The 22688-nt window shown below is 33.9% G+C and overlaps 1 protein-coding gene across 3 annotated transcripts in view; it reads left to right on the top strand.

Annotated features, from left to right (window-relative positions):
- The first annotated feature begins 569 nt into the window (after window positions 1-569).
- The window catches only part of LOC128207719 (synaptosomal-associated protein 25-like), a 35903-nt gene continuing 13784 nt past the window's right edge, over window positions 570-22688 (top strand). For 2 of the 3 annotated variants that reach the window (XM_052910827.1, XM_052910828.1), the window contains exons 1-4: window positions 571-725; window positions 6588-6843; window positions 16779-16820; window positions 21809-21857. In XM_052910827.1, coding sequence (XP_052766787.1) covers window positions 6754-6843; window positions 16779-16820; window positions 21809-21857 — 181 coding nt within the window. In that variant the 5' untranslated portion in view covers window positions 571-725; window positions 6588-6753. Of the gene's footprint in view, window positions 726-6587; window positions 6844-16778; window positions 16821-18791; window positions 18841-21808; window positions 21858-22688 lie in introns of all 3 variants that reach the window. The other variant, XM_052910829.1, reaches the window with a different exon arrangement.

Here is a 22688-nt window from a genome sequence, read left to right as displayed (position 1 = left end):
TATGTTGTAAGAACTGACAAGAGCCTGAGCCAATATAAAATATACAAAAAAAACCCCAGAAATATTGGGATGTTTCATTCAATATGTATACTAAATTGTATTGCGGCTTTCGGTTTAAAATGTTTCATGCAGATCAAATTTACGACTCAGTTTAATAAACCTGATAATATCCCATCATAGCTTATCTTATCGTTTTCGTACAAGTAACTCTGTCATATTTTGAAGTCGATTTCTCTCAAACACAAAACAAACAACAAATGCTGCGGAATTGCTTCCCGGTTACAAAATCCCGGAGGATTAGGCAGAAAAATCAGACGATATAAACATTAATGTTATGCTAGGTGTGTATTAAATTGCTATAACATTCCCTCGATAGTGTCAGGGGTAGGTAACTCCCTACGAAGTATCGCTATTATAGTTGTGTCTCACCTTACTTTCTTACTTGTACTTCTATGGACTGTATTGAAAATGAGCTATACTTTTGATTTTTTTATGAAGATAATTGGTACTACAGTCGATTAATGTATTATATTATTTTATGATTTTATAAAATAAACAAATTTATTTTGAAGACCAAATGTTCGTGACAAAATATGTGTCAAATTGTGATTAGTTTTTAAATATTCTCGATATTAGAAAAAAATATTTATATAAATATTATTCATGACGTCATCAATAATCAATGTAGGCAGTTCCTGTCTACTGTCAAACTGCTGATGCTTTTGGTAATTTTCTCATTTTTTTCCGATATTCCATCCCTTTTTGGTTTATTTATGGTATATTTTATGATTTTATTATGTTCTTGTTTAAGCAGTCATTCGTAATAAGACTGATTTGTTAAAATACTCCTTAAATAATGATCTGAGGATTCAAAATACATGAAATAAGGAAATTTAGAGCAAGACTGTTGATAATGTTGTGACTAGTGTTAATCTTACTTTTTAGATAACTTAAGTAAATGAGAGAAGATATGTGAACTTGAAGCCATGATTTATGGGAATCCAGGTCAATTTGGCCCAGTTACACCTGGTCCTTTACTAGTCCAAATAATTGTTCGTTGACAGATTTTTTTTACAATTTTTGATATGGCAAATCCTTTACGTACAAATTGTTTCGTAACAAAAGTGGGTAGTTGTTCCGATTGGGATTCCGGGTTAAAGCATATTGCATAAAATATCATAAAAACAAGAAATATTACTAGATAATGTTATTTAATATTAGTTCTATACACCAAAAATAATATCCAATGAATAATTATGAGTTTGATGGGGTTTTCTTCATTTCATTTTGTCAAAACATAATGCAAGGCTGCAGTTCACAGTTTAAAATTAATCGGAGCACTTCGGTCATGGCGGAGTTGTTACGATTGTATTTACGAGGTCTATCACGAAGCTTGTCGGAGGTGGCCGAGTTATTACGATTGGGTTGAGTAATGTTCCTCTTGGCATAATTGTTGTCTGTGTCAGTCAAGTTTCGTTTTATTGGATAGGTAGATCATGTGTTTAATGCTTGTTTTGTGCAAAATAGCTTTGTACTTACATGGTAAAATATGAATATAAACCTTTATTATCCATTTCAAACATAAAAGACTTCACTAAATACAATTTCAATATTTTCAAACCCACCCAGTTTTTGCACAAACCCGTTTAGACATTAGGGATTGAAAAAATCCTGTATAACACGTCTATTATTTTAGACTAGGTCCTTTACCAAATGAATACCATTTTGGCCAGGTCCATTTCGGCCTTCTTGTGTATTATTGTTGGTCCTTTTTGGCCAAGTACATTTACCATTTTGGGCGGGTCTATTTGTCCTTCTTTTGTGTTATTGTTATTATTATTATTCAAAATATACAGTGATATGATTATCTTAATGTCGACATCGATCCTATATATATGACATTGATCATATATAGAATATATATGGACATGAGAAAAGTCTTATTTTTCGTTTTGAGAGACTGAGAGAGAAAGAACAATATGATGTATCTAAAGATTTATTTACTTTCTATAGTACTATGAAATCAACAGCAATAATAAAATCAACTCTTAGTTATGGGTGATCACAAAGGTATATTGATATTCAAAGCACATAATAGCTCACCATGCTGTTTAGATCTTTAATGACAGCAATTCAAAACTTCTAGTGGAATATGCAAACTGTCTATTACATCCTAACACTATAAATCCCTCCAACTGTTTGGAGGAACTGTTATGTTTTCATTGTTCCCTCCATGGACTGGTCCCAGCATGTGGTAATGGATCTGTCAAGCTGTGTCGATCCCTTGGACGATTCTTGGTTTAAGTCACAGCCTTTGACCACCAACTTGACTAACTCTGCCTCTTGTCTGAGGAGTTGCACAAGGTGGTAAAATCCTAGTCGGCTCTCTGCTGCCTTGGAGTTGATATGTTGATGCCAACCAGAATATAGTTTAATATATTTGTAAAAATGTGTTACAACAAAATTGTATAAAAATGTATGTTCCCCGTTAGTGTTTTGAGGCTGAAACCTCTCCTGGTATGGTACTCAATGCTTTTTAAGGAGTACTAGGTATGCAGAAACATTGTTTGTTACTTTATGTTACACAGAATCCAGGTAAAATGAAGAATCCATTGACAGATCCATTACCACATGCTGGGACAAGTACGTAGAGGAACAATGAAAACATAGAAGTTTCTCCAAACAGTTGGAGGGATTTTTGGTGTTAGGATGTAATAGACATTTTGCCACAGTATATGCAATGGACTGGGGGGGGGGGGGATGAAATTAGACTGACTTTTGGATGAAAAACCTTAATTTTTACATTTTCATTAATGATTGGCATCAAAATCTTAAACAAGCCCTGCAATATCAGATCCAGAATATACCATTTGACATTTTAATAGCACAAAGCTTGCAGGCTTGTGCAGAGTATGACCACTGTGCTTCTGCAAAAACTGGTGCTGGTACTGTAATGCAGACGGTCACTGTATTGCAAGACCTGACATGTCTTGCAGTATGATGGTAATGACATTCCTATAGACTGAGTCCATACACACTGAACTCCTCTTAGGCTTCTTTCCCTTAGTCCCTTTTATTTTGGCTTAACCAGGCATTTACTTTTTAGTCCATAATTTAGAATAGTAATTGAGAAGAGAAAGTTGCTCTCAGTGATTGTGTGGGGCTTGAACCATGACCACCAGTATACTAGGACTGTGCTCAACTGACTGAGCTCAGCTAAGGCAGCTCAGGTTCTTATCATGGGCAGTGTTTTTTGAAACATGTATTTGAATGTAAATTCTAAAACTTTTTTAACGGTGATCTCAGCCATGATTTAACATAAAAGTATGAATATCAGGAGGATATGTCTGCAGAATATTCAATTAAAAAAATAACACTACTCTCAACAATTTGTTGTTAGACATTTTACAATCTTGCATGATAAATAAATTTAAACATATGCAGGTGCAAACTTGCTGATGTTGTGCATTTGATAAGTTGTTTTAGGCTGCACCAAATCGATATTTTGTTTGTTTTAATTACCACACTTTTTTAAGAAAATGTTTTTTTTGGGCCACTGCTATGTTTCACCCCAAACATTGAAAAATGCTTGAAACATTAGCAATGTTACATCTTAAATAACAATCTGCCTGATAGCTTAAAGTGTGGACACAAAATATAACTTTTATTATGTTCCCTCAACCTGTAAAACATTGCTGCGATGTTGACAAATTCTGATATAACTTTGAATTGTGTTACATTATACCTGTTACATATTGATGCATTACATAGTGGTCAAGTGGTCAAGAGGCTAACTTTAATGCTTGTAGATATATTCAAACAAGTTCAAAAAAGTTATATTTGATAACTTCACACTGCACCATATAGGCCTTTAATGGCAATTAAAATAAGAAGCAAACTATCAAAATAAAGCTTTTTAAAATAGTTCTTGTTTAGGATAAAGTAATCAAATGTTTAGGTGAACTCAGTAATGTGAAACTCGGTATTCAATCATTGATTTCGTTTTAATTGTTATCACATACAAATAACATTGGCATAAGCATACTGGGAGATTCTACAGTACACTACCAACTACACATTTTTGCAAAAACACGATGCTATCGCGGGAGAGATTGCGTAATCATGGGGATAAATTCCACGGTAGCCAAAGTGGTGGTACAGTTGAAGGCCTTCTTGCCTCATTTTCGTATGGAAATTTCCCTTAAATGTAACTACCGGTAGCTATTTTAAACCACCAATAACAAACATCATTTAATTAAATGCTACATTGTATTCAATATATTATTTATTCAAAGCCACACATGTTTAAAGAGGGCATTTGAAATTAAGATTAGTGCGAATTAGTTGACAATAGCGTCAGAAAACTTCCACAGTTGTAAAGCATTATTTTCAGGGATCAAACTATGTTTTGAGTACGAACCAAGTGATTTGTAGAGTATGTGTCCAGTTCTGAACTACATATGAATTAAATAAAACAGTCTTGAATTATATTTATAGGACAGAAACAAAGGAATAGCCTTTAGACAATTGAAATCAGCTACCTAAATTACCATTAATTAACCCTTTGCAACACCACATATAGTGTTGACTTACGCAGGGCAAATTAAAGAAATGAAAGCCGTGTGAGATATGATTATGTGATATAGTGAAAAATAGATTAAAAAGAAGACGTCTGCCGTAAGGAAAAACTGCTTCGATTAGCAAAAAATTGTGTGGTCGGTACTGAAGTTTAAGCTTGTATTTATTCACATGAAAATTCAAAGCAAAGCATAGTTTTATAACAGATTGTCTGATAAATATGCATATATGAAGAACTGCTGTGAGTCATATTGGCAACAGATGGAGAGATATTATCATTCATCCAAGAATATAATTATGTATAATTAATTTGCTTTTATCAGGAATATTTTTTTTCGTATGACAACAGTCAACTGTGGCAATGTTTGAATTGATATGTCGGCATGTGTTCAGACTTAATTGGCTTACTTTTCAAGATTGTACATGGTGTGCAAAAACAGTACATGTTAATTGTTTGGGACTTATAGTTTTGTGGGATAATTTGAAGTTTGCTTTAACTATACCTTTGAGCATGATTCTACTCCAGCTGATTTTATAATAGTCTTAATAAGGTAAAGTGCACAATTTCATGTGATGATATTTTATCCGGGTTTGTGATACCCTTCATTTTTCTTGTTTTTTTTTCCTTAAAATAACATGCCATATCCTTTTTTTATCATGAAATTAGAGATGTCAGATATATGCCACTTTAGTTTAGGCATTGAAATGTTTTCTTCCAGAATATAAATGGATGTTTTAAATTTTCTATTGATCGTTTGTTATGTGTCATTACATCTTTGAATGAAGCAGCCAAATTACAATACCATGTTCATGTGTTTGCCCAAAACCTGGGGGATCACTTTGAGACAAAGTGAAACTTCCCATAACAGTGTCTGTGCTTGAACACTTATTATGAGAGTTGGAAGTCAACTAGACTCCTGTAATTGTTCCGGAGATGTGATGTGGTGGCAGCGAAATCTAAGATCAATACACAGCCATTGTAGTGTTGCCTTTACTGGTTGTTCCCTGGTCTATGATTGATACTGCATCCCTGTACAAACAGGCCATAGTTACTGGAACAATGATTAAATGGTGATTTCGGTGCTTTTAAGATTTTCTCAATGGTCCAAAATTCCTATGGGGAATGATTCCGAATGTTAAACGCCAAAATTAATTATGGAAATGTTTGGTTACATGGTGTTCATTGATTTTACTAAGACCCTTTAAGTAAGCACTTTTGTCATGTATTCTTTTTGCTAGTGGTGGCATCAGTGTCATGCCAACAGTTTCATGACAAACATTACTCTGTTGGAAATATGTACAAACACAAACAATGACAATGCATAGAAAATATGTATAGCAAGTCCTATTACTCTCGATAAAAGCAAGTACCTGAATTATGTCCCTTGATTATTTATAAGAAAACTGAAGCAACAAGACCTTATTCAGTGCTTGTGGTCTTCAAATTTTAGTGTATATTAATGGTGTGTTTTTTTTTTTTTTATTACATGGCCTCCTTGCTTGACTTATCATTACAATTTATGAGACCATATACGTGCATGGCATGTCTGAAATAAATATGGTTGTTATTGCAGAAATCTGAATGTTTTTATGTCTTACTCTTTGTAGAAAGATGAGTTGTATTATTGGTTGAAAGACTTTCTCTCAAGATCTATCAGCTAGATATCAATGGATGAGTGATTGTCAAATTAATAATGTATTTCCACAATTGCCTATTACTTTGACGGAAATAGAAAATGAAACACATTTGACAGCTGCATGGGCAGCTATAAGGAATGTTTTCATGAGGCCTAGACTTGATTTCCAAGATGTTGAATTTTTTTTTTATGGGTCTTCAATATTCCCTTGTTGAATATTAATATGTTTACCAATGCCGTGATGATGACATACTGATAGTGCTTATTTCGACCACTTTTATACATTAAAGATTTTGTTTTTGTTAATATATTATGTATAAGTTCATCACATAACTGTATTTGAGATGAATTATTTGATTTGTTTATTTTCAGGTGTTCAAACCAACCACTCTCCTTCGCAAGTTTCTACAATCACTTTGGTGACAACACACCTTCATAGGGGTATACCGGGTACACATCAGCAGATCCTACATACAGAACCAAGTTACTCACCAAAACTACCAATTATAGCAAGTGGTTAACTCAAACAGACGTGACCATGTCTCATATACCAGCAAGCGGGTCTGAGGAAGACATGAAGAGTGAGCTGACCAATCTGCAGTTCCAGGCCAATAAAGTCACAGATGATGTAAGTTTTTTCATTAACTAGTTATCCCCCATGGTGGTGATATTTCCATTGGTTACTATACTGATCTTAAATTAGTCTGATGATATTCAGTTTGAGTGAGCTGCTTTAAATCGTGTATTGTGAATTAGTTCAAAGGGACTGAATAGTGTCCTTGACTATGAAGAGGTAATGGAATTGCCTCCCTTGCATCAATGAGCAGCTTTGGCTACCAAGGACTGCCCCATTTCGTTTCTAGTTCTCGCTTGTTTACAGCTTTAATGTTTAATTCTACTTTCGCTCTTTATCATCTCGGCATTAGATGATGATATCTTATAAAGAAGGATCATAAGCCTTTTTCCGTGAAAATTTGAATTCCTAAGCTTTGACTTTTGATTTTTTTAATTCAGTTAGTTATTCTCATCAGTTCAAACTATTTATGTTGCAGGGCTCTCTTTAGACTTTCGAGAGTCAATTATGAGCTACCGGTACTTTCAAGAGTCAAAATTTTGTTTCAAACACATGTTGATGAGAAACAGTAAAGAAACACTCTTTTAACCCCTAAAGAAGTTATGTTCTTATTATTATTTTGTGTTATCACACAATTTCTATACAGTGACCAGTATTGGCTCTATAAATGAACAAAAATTAGCAAAAATGTATATAATAACTGACATGTCATACTATTAAAAAATTCAGAAGCCATGCAACCAACACAATGAATGTATGGGCTGTCAACTTTTGAGAAAATATATGAAAAAGACCCAAAACAGGCAATGTTACTATTTTTGGAAGTTCGCAGGGCATGGTTAAACGCCTACTTGCCTCGTTTTCATGTGGGAAATTCCCAAAAATGTCACTAGCTATTTTCGATCACCAAAAGCAAAATCATACAGTTCTATGCTTCATTGTATTAATCACACGCATGACATCAAGGGTCATGGTTCAGACTCAGATAAAATGTCGGCTGTTTTACGATGAAGTACAAAAAGAGACAATATATCAAGATTCGATGTTCATTTTTGACAAGTCAAAACAATATTCATTTTGCGTTGACACGAACCTATACAAAAACATAGCTTTTGAACAAGAAATAAATATTTCTTACTTATCTCATCAGACGCGGAGTTCTGCTATGGGATCATAAAATCGAACAATTTCGGACACTACTGTTCATACGATATTAAACTCCATGGTAAACGTGCAAGGCAGAGGAACTCCGAGGGTTTTCATCGTGGGAAACAGTTTTCCCTTGGTTGAAACCTGGTATCATAGACTTTATCCTCGGAGTGAGCGCGGAAAGCTGGTCTTACTTGTTCAGTGTACTGTACGCAATTGGAATGAAACTGAAATAAAACTATGCTATTTAAATGGAAATGAAATGTAACTATGCACTGGAAATGAAACTGTAATTAAACTATGCAATGGAAATGAAACTGTAATTAAACTATGCAAATGAAATGAAACTGAGATAGAACTATTCAATTAAAAGAAAAGTATGCAAATTCTGTGAAAGGTTTATTTATGCAAGCTATTTGTTTAACAAACATGCTTCACTATCTCAATGTAATGGTTACATATTGATTCTTCATGTGGAGACATTTTACCATAAATCACAAAGAGTTTCTGATGCATGTTTGCCATAAAACTTTCTGCACATGCCACACTGCACCCTTATGCAAGTCCAAGATGGAGCCAGGGCAATGAAAAACTCATCAGTTTGCACTGAAGATAACAATTTCCTGAGACAAGGAATAATAATAATAATGAAAAATGAACCTGCACATTCTCTTGAGTCTCTTATTCCTTTCTGTCTGTTTTAGAACCAGTATACTCACTTGAATTATACTGGTGTCTTTTGTCTTGGCTTTGGAATTCACCTCAGTCTTGCTAAAACCAGAACTAGAAAATTGTTCAAGATATTAACATTAACTTGATATAAAGGTGTTTCTGTGACACTTCTCACATGACTTAGTAAAAGGCCCATTACTCCCGCTATTGTTTTCAAGAATGAGAAAAAAACATAACTGTATAGTTAGCATCTGCTTGTGTTGCCTTTGTTGGTTGTAAAACGTTTGAACATATTTATCTCGGTTGTTGCTATAAGACAGTGAAAACTGCAGGGACAAGCTCAGTAGTTGAAAATTAAAAAATAAACCTTATTTAGATGCACAAGGCAGGGGTCTAAACAACAATCAAGTATTTTAAAATATAAACATATTCATCCCACAATCATTCACGAATACAAACACCATATATATTTAGCTGAGATATTTTTCAACAGTTTTACACCACTTTGTGTTAACTGATGAAAGAAATGGCTGGGAGGGGTTGGTAAAAGGGATTCAAAATGCAAGGTTATACTTTGAGAGAATAGTATCCAAGCATTAATATATTTGTGAGTGCATAGTGTACTTTGAGTGCTCAAAACCAATCCTCAAATCATTTTACAAAAGATTTGTCTCTAAGGTCAAATATATTGTATCTACTGGTAGGAGAATGTCCTGTCTTCTTATTGCATATGATGGAACTATTTATGATAGCGTTTCCCTAATGGCTTTTATAACAGACTGTGATACAATGTATCCTTGATTAAAAGCTTGGGGTCTATAAGCTTTAAAATGCTAAAGTCTGGTTTAAATGGGAAAACAACAACAACAGAATGTAAAATATGTAAAGATTATGATTTTGGTAAGTTGGTTACTCAAGAAACAATATAAGATTGTAATTGTAAAAAATAAATCTTAACAACATGAAAAACTGTTTTTTTATTCACAATAGTACTTTTATAACATTTTTTTTCTTTTTTCTTGTAATACTGTGAGCAATTCTTGAGCATCACCCCTGGGCATTGCCATTGGTTGTAGGTTTTTTACCCAAGCTAAAGTTACAGACCCCAGAATTCACCTGGGCTTTGCATTTCCTTGTAATTTGTTATACAAATCATAATTTGTACAATGTTAAGCCAGTTGTGATGGATTTCCAATTTTCTTCAGCCTTGATATTTTTATTGGTTTGGCCCATTTTCCTGCAAGTGCTACATGGTGTTATCCATAGCGCATTAACCCTTTGCATCATTTATATGCCTCAAAGGGGTGTCTTGTTGTTTTACTCCATATTTCTGGTGTTAGACTGTTGGAATTAATGTAAAGTGTTAATGCAATGTAATCTTTTCATCCAAATACAGTTTGTCTTTAAAAAAAATGTATAAAATGGAACTTGATGGCAAACTTTATTGTTTCTTAGTCGGCTATAGTTTATTTCACAAAAATGCTTCAAAATTGTCTTCCACATGAACAAAGGACTAGTGTACAGGTGACAATCCAATGTTGATAGGTGTCGGCGCCTTAAACAAATCCCTTTCGAAATGATAAATACATTAAGGTAATCAATTCTCATTATCACCTGTTTAAAACAAAGCAGAAATGGGTGGACATGTTGGCAAATTCATGGTCATAGATTTGCAGATGTCATAGAATTTCAAATAAATCACATGTGGAAAGACGTTCTTCTCCTTTTCTTAATACTTGTTTGTCACTACCACTAATGCTTCTGACAAAACATATCATGCATTAATTAAATTTGTTTTGTTGTTCAGTCTTTCCAGCAAAATCAAAAATAATTTAACGGTTTCCTTACAGTGACAGGGATGTGTACATCATGTAGCTGACAACTTGCTCACAAAGGTAGCTAACAGTGAAGGGTGACATGTGTACAGCTGACAACTTGCTCACAAAGGTAGCTAACAGTGAAGGGTGACATGTGTACAGCTGACAACTGCTCACAAAGGTAGCTAACAGTGAAGGGTGACATGTGTACAGCTGACAACTGCTCACAAAGGTAGCTAACAGTGAAGGGTGACATGTGTACAGCTGACAACTGCTCACAAAGGTAGCTAACAGTGAAGGGTGACATGTGTACAGCTGACAACTGCTCACAAAGGTAGCTAACAATAAAGGGTGACATGTGTACAGCTGACAACTGCTCACAAAGGTAGCTAACAGTGAAGGGTGACATGTGTACAGCTGACAACTGCTCACAAAGGTAGCTAACAGTGAAGGGTGACATGTGTACAGCTGACAACTTGCTCACAAAGGTAGCTAACAGTGAAGGGTTACATGTGTACAGCTGACAACTTGCTCACAAAGGTAGCTAACAGTGAAGGGTGACATGTGTACAGCTGACAACTGCTCACAAAGGTTGCTAACAATAAAGGGTGACATGTGTACAGCTGACAACTTGCTCACAAAGGTTGCTAACAATAAAGGGTGACATGTGTACAGCTGACAACTGCTCACAAAGGTAGCTAACAGTGAAGGGTGACATGTGTACAGCTGACAACTTGCTCACAAAGGTAGCTAACAGTGAAGGGTGACATGTGTACAGCTGACAACTTGCTCACAAAGGTAGCTAACAGTGAAGGTTGACATGTGTACATCATGTAGCTGACAACTTGCTCACAAAGGTTGCTAACAGTTATGGGTTGCATTAAGGCTGCTCACAAAGGTAGCTTAAAGTGAAAGGTTGCATTAAGGCTGACATGTATACATCATAAAGCTGACAACTTGCTCACAAAGGTAGCTAACAGTGAAGGGTTGCACAAAGGCTGACATGTATACATCATGTAGCTGACAACTTGCTCGCAAAGGTATAGCTAACAGTGAAGGGTTGCATTTAAGCTGATTTGTGAACATCAGAATATTGACAACTTGCTCACAGCAAAGATTTGCATTAAAGCTGACATGTGTACATCATAAAGTTGACATCTTACACACAAGTTGTTGCTAACAGCCAAGGGTTGCATTAAGCCTGATAAATGTACATCATAAAGTTGACAGCTAACGCACAAGTTGTTTCTAACAGCAAATGGTAGCTTTAAGGCAGTCATTAAACTACTGTGTCTGGTCTTCACATGAGAACATTAATGGTACTGCACTTCTTAAATTGGAAATGAATTGAAAGGGAATGCCATTTTATATCAGGAGATCATTTGGCATCAGAATTTTAGAGTAGGTTTAATTGTGGGCGTACTAAACACAGATGTTTCATTGTCAGATACTTTATCTGCTTTTGGTATTGGAAAACTCAAAAAAAGCATAAAATTCAGTGGCAGTGACATTTCAAAGTAAATTACAAGTGGCCATTTATGAGTGAAGATCCATAAAAAGTTTTATTTCCTCAGCGAAGTGTATCGCTTTGCTTCACCATTTTGTGTGTCTTGTATACGCCAGTTGTCTTTAAATGAGCAGGAACATTATTTTCCATGGCCTGTTTTCGTGAAGTATTGGCTGTTCTTCTAATGGCTGCGCTGCTTGAAGGCCTTAAGCAGAGAGGAAATCTGATGACAAAATGGGCAGTGTAAATGTCATACAGTCAACTAGTAAAGTATTATAAATCAGCAAGATTGTTGATATTGAAAAAGTTGTCACTTATTCATGAAAATTCTAAAAAAGGGATTACATCTTTAGTGTCCGATTTTGTGCTTTGTTTTGGAGTGATGTGTGGAATTCAGTGTTAGTGTTTCTCTTATAGTGTGATTACGGTCTTTTACCCTAGCCTTATATATTGGAACATATGCCTTCCAAATTTACAGCTTCATGAAGAGATCGCTGCATATGGAATTAATTGCAAGAATGTTACATCCAGGACATGCTTTTGTTTTGTGGCATAGTGAAGGTTTTTAAAATATGTTATTTGGATTAAAAAGGGGAAACACTAATTAAATTGGTAGTAATTATAAAGAAAGAAATGGAATAAAAAATACTTAAGATTACAAAATAATCTAAATAGTGACATGTAGAGATAAAGTTTGAAATCCATTTAATTTCCCAGACATTTCGTTAAGTTAATTTAAATACCTGTAGATGTTCAAAGACATTTTCTCAAACTTAAACATGTGTTTTTAATGTTCTAAATGTTTCCTTTACATATTCATATGATAACACTCAAATAATATGGTGTAAAAATTAATTCAAAAACGCTTCAAAGAGAATGTGATTTTATTGTGATAATATGAGTGCAGTTTTTAAAAAAGCATTTGTGATATCTCTGTGTTGATCGGGAGAGAAATTTTGTTACAATGCCGGAGAAAATGTCTCCTGGTCTCAACGAAAGTCCCGCTGCGCCTGACAGTGTGCCGATCCAGTACCAGATTGATGATGCTGTTAAAGAAGTATGATGTCACTTCCTGTTATATGTTTAAATTGACATGGGTTTACCTGATACATGTGTTGTAATATGTTATTGATGCATTGTATCATTTTTAGGAAATGAAAGAATTAATTTTTTATCCAGGCCATGCAGTACGTAATTACATTACATCAATTTACTTATGGTAGTAGTGATAAACAGTTTCCTCAAAATGGTGTTACACATTACAGTATTTCTCAAAGACTTTTTATTATTGTTCATACTATCAGGGCTTCAGTTAAAGGAAGGAAGTATTATGAACCCTTAGAAATGGGTAAAAACTTCCATAATATTAAAGAAAACTTCCAAAGTTGAAAGCTAAAAATGGAAGTTCAAAATATCATAGAAAACCTTTTGTCAATATTACTTTAATGGTTATAATTTCAATCAGTTTAAATAACTGTTATTAAGTAAAAATAATTATTATAATATAAGTCTTAATTTAAAAGTTAAAAGTTGCAAATTATTTGATTTTTAATATACTTGTTGATAAATAGTTGAAAAGATAATGTATTCGGAGACTGGTTGAAAAATAGTTGAAAAGATATTGTATTCAAAGACTGGTTGAAAAATAGTTGAAAAGATATTGTATTCGGAGACTGAAACTTACAAAATTGATTGACAGGAAATTCATACTTCCAGTTTCAAATTCCTAATGGAAGCCCTGTGCTATGATGGTTCTTTGTATAGAACCAGTCAACTTAAAAAATCATAATTTCGGAGCATCAGACATGATTAACTATATGGAAATATTCTCAGAATAAAACAATAGTTCATTAAACTTTTAATGCCATTTCATTAAAAGTATTATTCTGGAACATATTTATTATTCATATCTTTAATGAGAAAAGTATTGATATTTTGCATTTCAATTCATAGTTATAATTACTTTATTAGATGCATCTGTCAATGCCATGTTTTGCGTATGAAATAATAGATTGGTATTACTTATGCTTTCAATAAGATTTAGCCCTTAACTTGTATAAAGGGCATTAGGGCAGTCAGGCTTGGGTTCTTATATGGGACTTTAAAGGCACAAGCACATGTTATGGCCCAAAATTAGTTTTTCTGGTAATGCATCTGAAAACACTTATTTTATCATTATTTTTCTCTATGATATAGATATTGCAGAAAAAAAAGACAATTATAGTATAAAAACAAAAGTATTTATTTTAGTGCTGTGCGAACCAGTGAGGGGAAAGTCAAGAAAAACAAAACAAAAACAGATCCCTTAACCACTAGGCCACAATGACTTGTACAAAAAGTCTGGATACATTTACCTTTTGACAATCACGTAATACTGTCAATCAACCAATCATGCAACAATGAATTGCCCAAACCCATTATTAACTCTTATGAAAATTGTGGTCTTTAAAGACAATATTTGAGCAAATATCAACATTTGCTGAAGGGTTTCTGCTTTGCCACTCTTTATTTTGTCCGACAAAAAAAAGTGCATTTTACAAAATAATGAGAGAGTCTCTTTAAAAGACAGGGATTTTGACTGACCTTTTGAGACTACCATCAAGAACTGTTATAGACTTTGCCAGCGCAAATGGGTTTAAACATTGATTGGTGCATTACATTTCAAGGATGTTTAAAGGGTTCAGTTTGATCCATTCTAGAGATTGGACAGCTTTTAAGCTTTTGACTGATATCCGTCTATAAATGGCAGATATATGCCATATTTGTCTCAGGCTATCATTATCTGGACAAGAAATCTTGCTAATACCATGGATCTGTTTGATCCTACAGTCGGGTTTTGCATGTTTTCATCTTTGTTATAGATTTTTAGCTGGACTATTAGAAAAATAAGGAGGCTTTATTTCTCAATTGTCAAAGCCCAACTAAAGTTTTAGGGCAAGTGGCATTATCACTTTTAACTCCAACACCCTTCATTTAATTCAGTTAAATCTTCACACAGTTGATCAGGACCGTCATACAATGAGGCAACAATTATACACTCCAAATTATCTTAAATGCAAAACATGGCCCCTGATTGACTAAGGAATTTAGGCTCAAGTTTTAGTGCACATTGTTAGGGTGATGAATCACGTGACTTCCTTGGAGAAAATTTCAGACTTGCATCATTCTACAAAGTTCTGTCTAGTTGTTATTTTGTCCAAGGATTGCATCATTAAAATACATGCAAATCTAAAATATTTCACATGTGAAGAAACAGAGAATAGCATAGTATTTTATAGGCTAAGAACAATTTTCATATCTTTTCTGTCAAAAAAGTGTGCTGACCCATGTGAGAATCTCTTATAAGTCACTAATGAATCCTCATCCTGATTATGTCCAGTTAAAGTTTTAGGGCAAGTTTGGCTTATCACTTATTACTTCTATACCCTTCATTCCATTGTCGTAATATTTCACATAGTTGTTTCCAGCCATCCCACAGTGAGGTTACATAACTCCATATTTTTCTTAATACAAATTATGGCCCTTGATCACTCAGATCTCAAATACTGTTCATTCAATCGCCTTCATACTTAACACAGTAGGCATTGCACAAAATAGGTTACATTACTCCACATTAACCCTAAATACAAATTATGGCCCTTGAATGACTTCTATTTTTTTTTAAGTCTTATTGCTTTTGACAGGCAAATTTTAATATTTTTAACCTAGTTTTCACAAAGTGGAACCACGTTATTTGGCCAGGCCTGCTGGACAGCGGCATCAAACTGACCTATGGCATTGAATAATTTAGTTAGGTTTGACAAATTGTGACCAAATTCGGTATATAAGAAGAGTTTATGGAGACCTTTCATGGGATTATATTCGGGGCCACTTAAGGGTCAAGGTCACTTGGTATTTAGGAAGAGTTAATGGAGACGTTTCATGGGATTGAATTTGGGGCCCCCAGGGTCAAGGTCACTTTTAATAAAAATGGAAAAATGGTTGGTATTTAATAACTTAAGTTATGGTTGACATATTGGGAACAATTTCAGGTATATCATGAAGAGCTTTTGGAAAATTTTCATGGGATTGCATTTGGGGCCTAAATAGCTATAGGGTCAATGTCACTGTTTATAAAAATTGAAAAATGGTTGGTACTGAATAACTTTTGTTAGGGTTGACATATTGTGGCCAAACTTGGTAATGTAGGAAGAGTTAATGGAGGACTTCCATGGGTTATTTTCATTTGTGGTCCCTAGGGTCATGGACAAGATCACTGTTACTTAAAATAGAAAAACAGATAAAACTGAATCCCACAATGAAGGCTGAAGTTCTTTTGTCAATCATTGAAAACCAGGTTTCATCACATTGCATCGTTTCTTGTTGACTTTTTTATTTGGCTTTTCTTTATTGCTTTTGACAGGCACACATTAAGTCTTTATCATATGCATTTCAAAGACCAAAGCAGCATGTACTTTAGCATGCTGTCCAATGACAGCTCTTGTTCTGTATCTATTTAATGTCACCCTGTTAAAGGGATTTTTTTAATGTATTCTGTAATGTTTTTTTGTTGTTGTTGGTTTTAGGTTGTGAGTTTTTTTAAAGATTGTTCACAGTTCTTGTGATATGCGTCATTGGCATGCAAACATTTATTGTTTACTCAAAATCCACTCAAGATATTCACACAAAACATTGAACATAAACTACAACTGACAGTATATGCATGTGTAGGAAGGCCAATTACTCTGGCCTATATGATTGTTGACGTAATAATTATGCCCCCTGATTGTCTGAGAAAAATGGAGAAGCTGTGGCATTTGCTTTCTGTTCCATGATTTTAATTCAATCCTTTTATTCTTTTTCAGTCCCTGGAGAGCACGCGCCGGATGATGTCCTTGTGTGAGGAGGTAAGTTGTCCTCCATGGTTTAGGAAACCCCAAAGGTAACTTTGTTGCCTCCTTTATTTGCTGAAACACCATTAGAATTTAACTGTAAATCTGACTTATGTTGCTGTCGCATTTGGAACATTGTCTGCCTTTCGATGATTGGAAATCCTTGTTAGAATTATTTGACCTTAGTGGATTTTGCAACTATTACAAGTGTATATTTAAAGCATTAAAGCTATGTTTTCTGGGGCCATTTATTAATAGTAATCTAATAGTTAAGGCACCCCCAACCAGAGTTATTGAGATTAGAATATCAATCATGATGGTTGAGGGTGATGTAACTGTTTTGTATCATGTTTTCAACGTTCAATAATTAGCGTGCAGTTTCCATATTGTAGTTAATGTAACTCCCATTCTACTTGTTATCATTCTGATATGACGTGCGTTAATGTGTAGGCAAAAACAAAGCAAACCCTCTCAAACTTGGTACAATTAGCACATGCTATTTTTTTCTTCCATTTAAAGCTGCACTCTCACAGATTGAACGTTTTGACCACTTTTTTATTTTTTTTCTTGGAATGAGCCGTAAGAAAAGGTTTAAGCCATGAAAAAATAATTTTCAAACGCAAATATGAAAATATGCGATCTGATATCATTAGTTTGCTGATATTTACGCAAAAAATTTGCTCTTTCCAAGACAAAAAAAAAAAAGTTGTAAAAATGGTAAATCTGTGAGAGTGCAGCTTTAAAATACTTGATTTATCTTTCATTCTGAAATGAAACTTTAGAACCATAAAATTGTAGTCGCAATGATGTGTTTACAAACATATTGCTTCAGAAACATATCTTAATAACATAATGTGTTTTCGATCTTCCTATAAATGTAAATTTGCTGTGTAAGGTTTTTCCGTAAATAATATGGAATCAGCCTTAAGATTCCCCTGGGAGATTTGAAAACTAATACAGTTTTGTTACGATACATTAATTGTTATAATTTCCAGGAACATTTTGTGACAGATGATAAGAATGCTGCTTCAGAAGTGTTATATTTATGAAATATTGAGATGAAGCAGACTGATTTATTTCCATTGAATTGTAAACTTTTCTTAAAGTATTATGGCTTATATAATTTCTAGTGAGATGTCAACAGAAGTCTTTTAAAAATGCACTTGACAGAAATGGCAATACAAGTAGAAATATTTTATTTATTGTCAGAGTCGTTATATTTATATTATGTCTAAAACCAAAATTGCATCTTCTTGCATTATGAATTAAGAGAAATCCTCATCTTTCAATGATGATAAATTTCAAAGTCGTGATATGATTTCCCTGGAAAGGTACTCTTGATTTTATTCAAGAAATATAATTTCTTGTCATTAATTTTTAGCTCCTATGTTTTTCAAGGAAAAAATGGTCTTTTGCTGTCTTAGCCTTGGTGTCGGCGGTGGTGGAGGTGTCACTGTGCAAAAGGTTTAACAGTGGCAATAACTCCAAAACAGTTCAAAGGAAACTCAAATGCTCATCATACTAATAGTACAAATGTTACTTGTGACAATACGCTTGTGACAGTAGCAACTCTGTATTAAATATTTGTGGAGTTATGACCCTTGACTCGATGGGAAAAACAGATGAGTATACTGCCGCAGCAGTGTTCTTGTTTGTCATCCTGATGGTAATGGTTTTATGCCATAAATTGATCTTCAAACATAGTATTAGGAATTAAAATCTCCATTCACATACTGTAGAGTGAAGGTTTTTGGATAAATTTAGGCAGAAAAGTTGTTCCAAGTTTGAATTTTTATTCTTAAGTCTGATTTTAACCAAGTCATCCAGATTGTATACGATGGGCACTTGCTCTCACTGTCGACTCCAACTCCTATGATGAAACACAATGATGTACAATTAAGTGGCTGAATTGACAAAAGTCTTACTACTGCAGTATGTGAATTGTTGGTACCATAATTTGCCTCTCTTTCCTCTGTCCCACTGAAGAGTAAGGAAATGGCTATAAAAACCCTAGTGGACCTAGATGATCAGGGAGGTAAGGATAACAGAGAAGTGTTGTACATTACACGCTATAGAACGTTGATACCCGACCATGGGCTTAATGTGGGGCTGTAATACCATATCTGCAAAATTAGAAGCTATGGGCAATATATTATTTTATGGAGTTTTCTTAGTTTGGTTTTTATGAAAAAAAATTATTTTTTATACAATTACGTATTTGGTTTTTAGGATGACGATGGCATATCTTTAATAATGATTAAATTGTTGCTTCACAGTTTTGTTTACCGTATATGCGAACTTGGAAACAGGGAAACCTTACCAAATTTTCTGTATAAAAAAAAAATAGAAATAGATACATCAAGTCTGATTTTGCAAGTAAGGGTATTAAGTCCTATAATTTAGACAAAGTGCTGTATTAGCTGCATACAGCCAAGTGGAAAGCCATGTTCAAGATAAAATTGAGGCTGTCTTTATTATCCATGCTTTTTTTGTCACAGATTAATATTACTTCCCAGAGACTGCCAATTAACTTTCATAGAGGAATTCTGTTTTTGGAAACTTCTGAAGATAAAAGCAATGATTTAGAATTTTGAACTGGTGTTTTAAGTGATAATTCATCAGAGACAGTATTTAATTTCATCAATTTACAGCTTCTCCGTTTTCAGAGGAACTCCTTCATTGTAAAGTAAAAATAATTGACGGGAAAATTCCAGATCAAACAGCTGCCTTTTTCAAAAATAACTGGGAAGATTTCTTGATATGGCTTTCCAATTGCTTTTGGTCATAAAGATATTGATGACTCAACAGTTTTATAACACTATAGAATGTATGAATGTTAAAAAACACATAACATAATCATGTTTGCATAGTAGTTATCTGAATATGATTTAAACATTTCATACATAAATTAGTGTTCTGAACACTCAAAGAGTCATAGTATCAACTGAATGACCAATGTCTAGCTCATACATTGTATGTTGAAGTGACTCCTCTCATTTAGCGGCAGCACCATGTTGTTAAAGCCTTATTGGTAGCAGTTTCATGTGCTGTTTTAGAGGCAATTGGTGTGCGTGTTGAATGTTTGGTGCTGTACGGAATGGTAGGGCTCGTGTGATGTGTGCAGGTGGTTTCTCTGGTTTAATTTATTAAAGTAAGATAAAGAAAAAAATATCAAGAGCTGATTATCAGCTTGGAGTACTTAAAAGCAAGAAACAAACATTCTGCAAATTTGTGATTTTTTTCTTTAAATTTTTTATTTTGTAAATGCATATTTTTATGTTACTATGCTTCAGAATGCTAAGAGTAAGAAATATTTTATAATTAAAAATTAAGATGTGATAAGTTATTTGTTTAGAAGATCGAAATGGTAAACAATGTTATGTTTCAACTCAAGAGAATATTACCACTTGCACTGTTCATACGGAGCTGCAGTTCAGTGATATATGAATGTTGACCATGGTCATCGTAACTTGTTTTGCTTCCCTCATTGCTCCCTTGACCATGTAGGCGAAAGAAGGCGGTATTACGACCCTGGTGCTTTTAGATGAACAGGGAGGTAAGGGCTGTCAACGTCACACTCACCGGTCCTGTGTAACAAACTTGACTTACTTAAATTCAATTTTCGTGTACCACCCGTATACTTGTTCAATAATTTGTTATACACTTAATGTTACATAGTTTTTTATTTGTTCATTATTTTGTGCTTCTGCAATACTTGTTTAATGTTTTGTACACACAATGTTACAAAGTCCTATTTTGTTCAATATCATGTACACAAAATGTTACAAAGTCCTATTTTGTTCGATATCATGTACACAAAATGTTACAAAGTCCTATTTTGTTCGATATCATGTACACAAAATGTTACAAAGTCCTATTTTGTTCGATATCATGTACACAAAATGTTACAAAGTCCTATTTTGTTCAATATCATGTACACAAAATGTTACAAAGTCCTATTTTGTTCAATATTGCGCACACTTAATGTTACAAAGTCCTATTTTTCTTCAATATGTACACAAAATGTTACTAAGTCCTATTTTGTTTGATAGTATGTTCACAAAATGTTACAAAGTCCTTATGGTTATGTTCAATATATTGTTGACAAAATGTAACAAAGTTCTTAATTGTTCAATAGTTAGTTCACAAAATGCTTGTCAAAGAACAAAGCCAGAATAATGACAGTTATCATTTTTAAATTCTAGCACTTTTGAATCTCAGACCATGATTAAAAAAATGAGAGGCAATATACATAAATGAAAGAAGTTTTAGTAATATAAAATCTCATTTGCTATGAGTAATGGGTATCTGATAATTTTTGTAATGTTCCCTATTTTTCTCGAATCCTAGCATTCTCCATGTTTAGAAGTTAATTTGATGGTATTGATAGCTTGCCGGCCTCTCTTATGAACAATTTAAAGTGGTTGATTGAAATCTATTTCCTTGAAGGCAGGTCTAAGACGTAACATTGTGTGTACAATTCTACTCCCATCTTCATCACGTGTAGAATTAGTGTTGTACATTTTACGCTTAGTTATGGTGTTGTTGAAAATGTTCAACCTTAATGTGACTTTTGTTAATGTTTCGGTTGTTTTGTTGTTTGGATGTATTTTTTTTTTCATACTACATTTTTGATTCATAATTGTAATCTTTCTTCAAAAGAAAACTTGAAAATCCCGCCGTTTTTTCAGTTAAATGTTTTCTACAACTTGATATAAAGTTGGGTGACAATTCTTAACAAAACATGTAAGAAAGGCAGATATGCTGAAGAAAACATTAGGCAGCATTTAGAAATTATAAGTATTTGCATAGTTATATTTCCGGGGTAGTAGTACCATCCAGTATGATTATACAATGTACATCCAGCAACACTATACAGCTTTTTTCAGGTTAAGTTCCACCCAAGCCAAGATGCAACAGTTTACAGTTATACACTTTCGTTGTAGTTATGGTTTGCTGTTGTATATTTTAGTTGTTGCATGCTTGCTGTTGTACTGTTTCAGAGCCAAGATGTTGGTGTAAAAACATTGGTTATGCTCGATGGACAAGGCGGTAAGAGGTCTGGGGATGGAAAACATAATTCTCAATCCATCCTTGACTAAGCATGGCATTTAACTAATTTTAACCTCTTCATCTGACTATAATAATTAACATAGCATTACTGAGAACTAAACCACCCTCAGTTTCAAATACTTCATTAACTAAGGATGACACTATCTTACAAGTCATTAAACCAGCAACTATGTCAGTTGTAATGGTTTATTAAAAATGTTAACTAAGCCTTGCTTTGTCCTAAGCCAACATTTCTAATAAAGCATTGACCTATCATGGCTTTTGACCTAACCATACCTTTTTCTGGGATATAAAAATACCAAAGTTTTACTGAGAGTCAAACCATATTCTATTATTGTGACGTTCTTTGATTGAACATTGCTGTGAATGAATCCGACCAGTTGTGTCTGTTAATTCAATGACTAAGCATTTAACCCATTCATTGAAAGCATGTGTGTGTCTGATAATTCAATGCAGTGCATTCAGCCCTTTGTGTCTGGTATTTCAATGACTATGCATTCAGCCCTTTGTCTCTGATAATTCAATGTCTAAGCATTTACCCCCATTTAATGACTAAGCATTCAGTCATGTGTTTCTGATAATTCAATGCCTCTGCATTCATCCCCTTGTATCTGGATATTTATTGACTAAGCATTCAATCCATTCAAAGTTTGTGTCTGGTAATTAATAGACAATGCATTAACCCTTTTGTGTCTGGTTATTCGTAGACTAAGCATTCACCAATTTGTGTCTGTTAATTCATAGACTTAGCATTCACCAATTTATGTCTGGTTATTTTTAGGCTAAGCATTCACCAATTTCTGTCTGGTA

Source organism: Mya arenaria, chromosome 11 (assembly GCF_026914265.1).
Source record: "Mya arenaria isolate MELC-2E11 chromosome 11, ASM2691426v1".
In the NCBI taxonomy this organism is placed as follows: domain Eukaryota; kingdom Metazoa; phylum Mollusca; class Bivalvia; order Myida; family Myidae; genus Mya; species Mya arenaria.
This window is presented reverse-complemented; position numbering and strand designations above follow the sequence as displayed.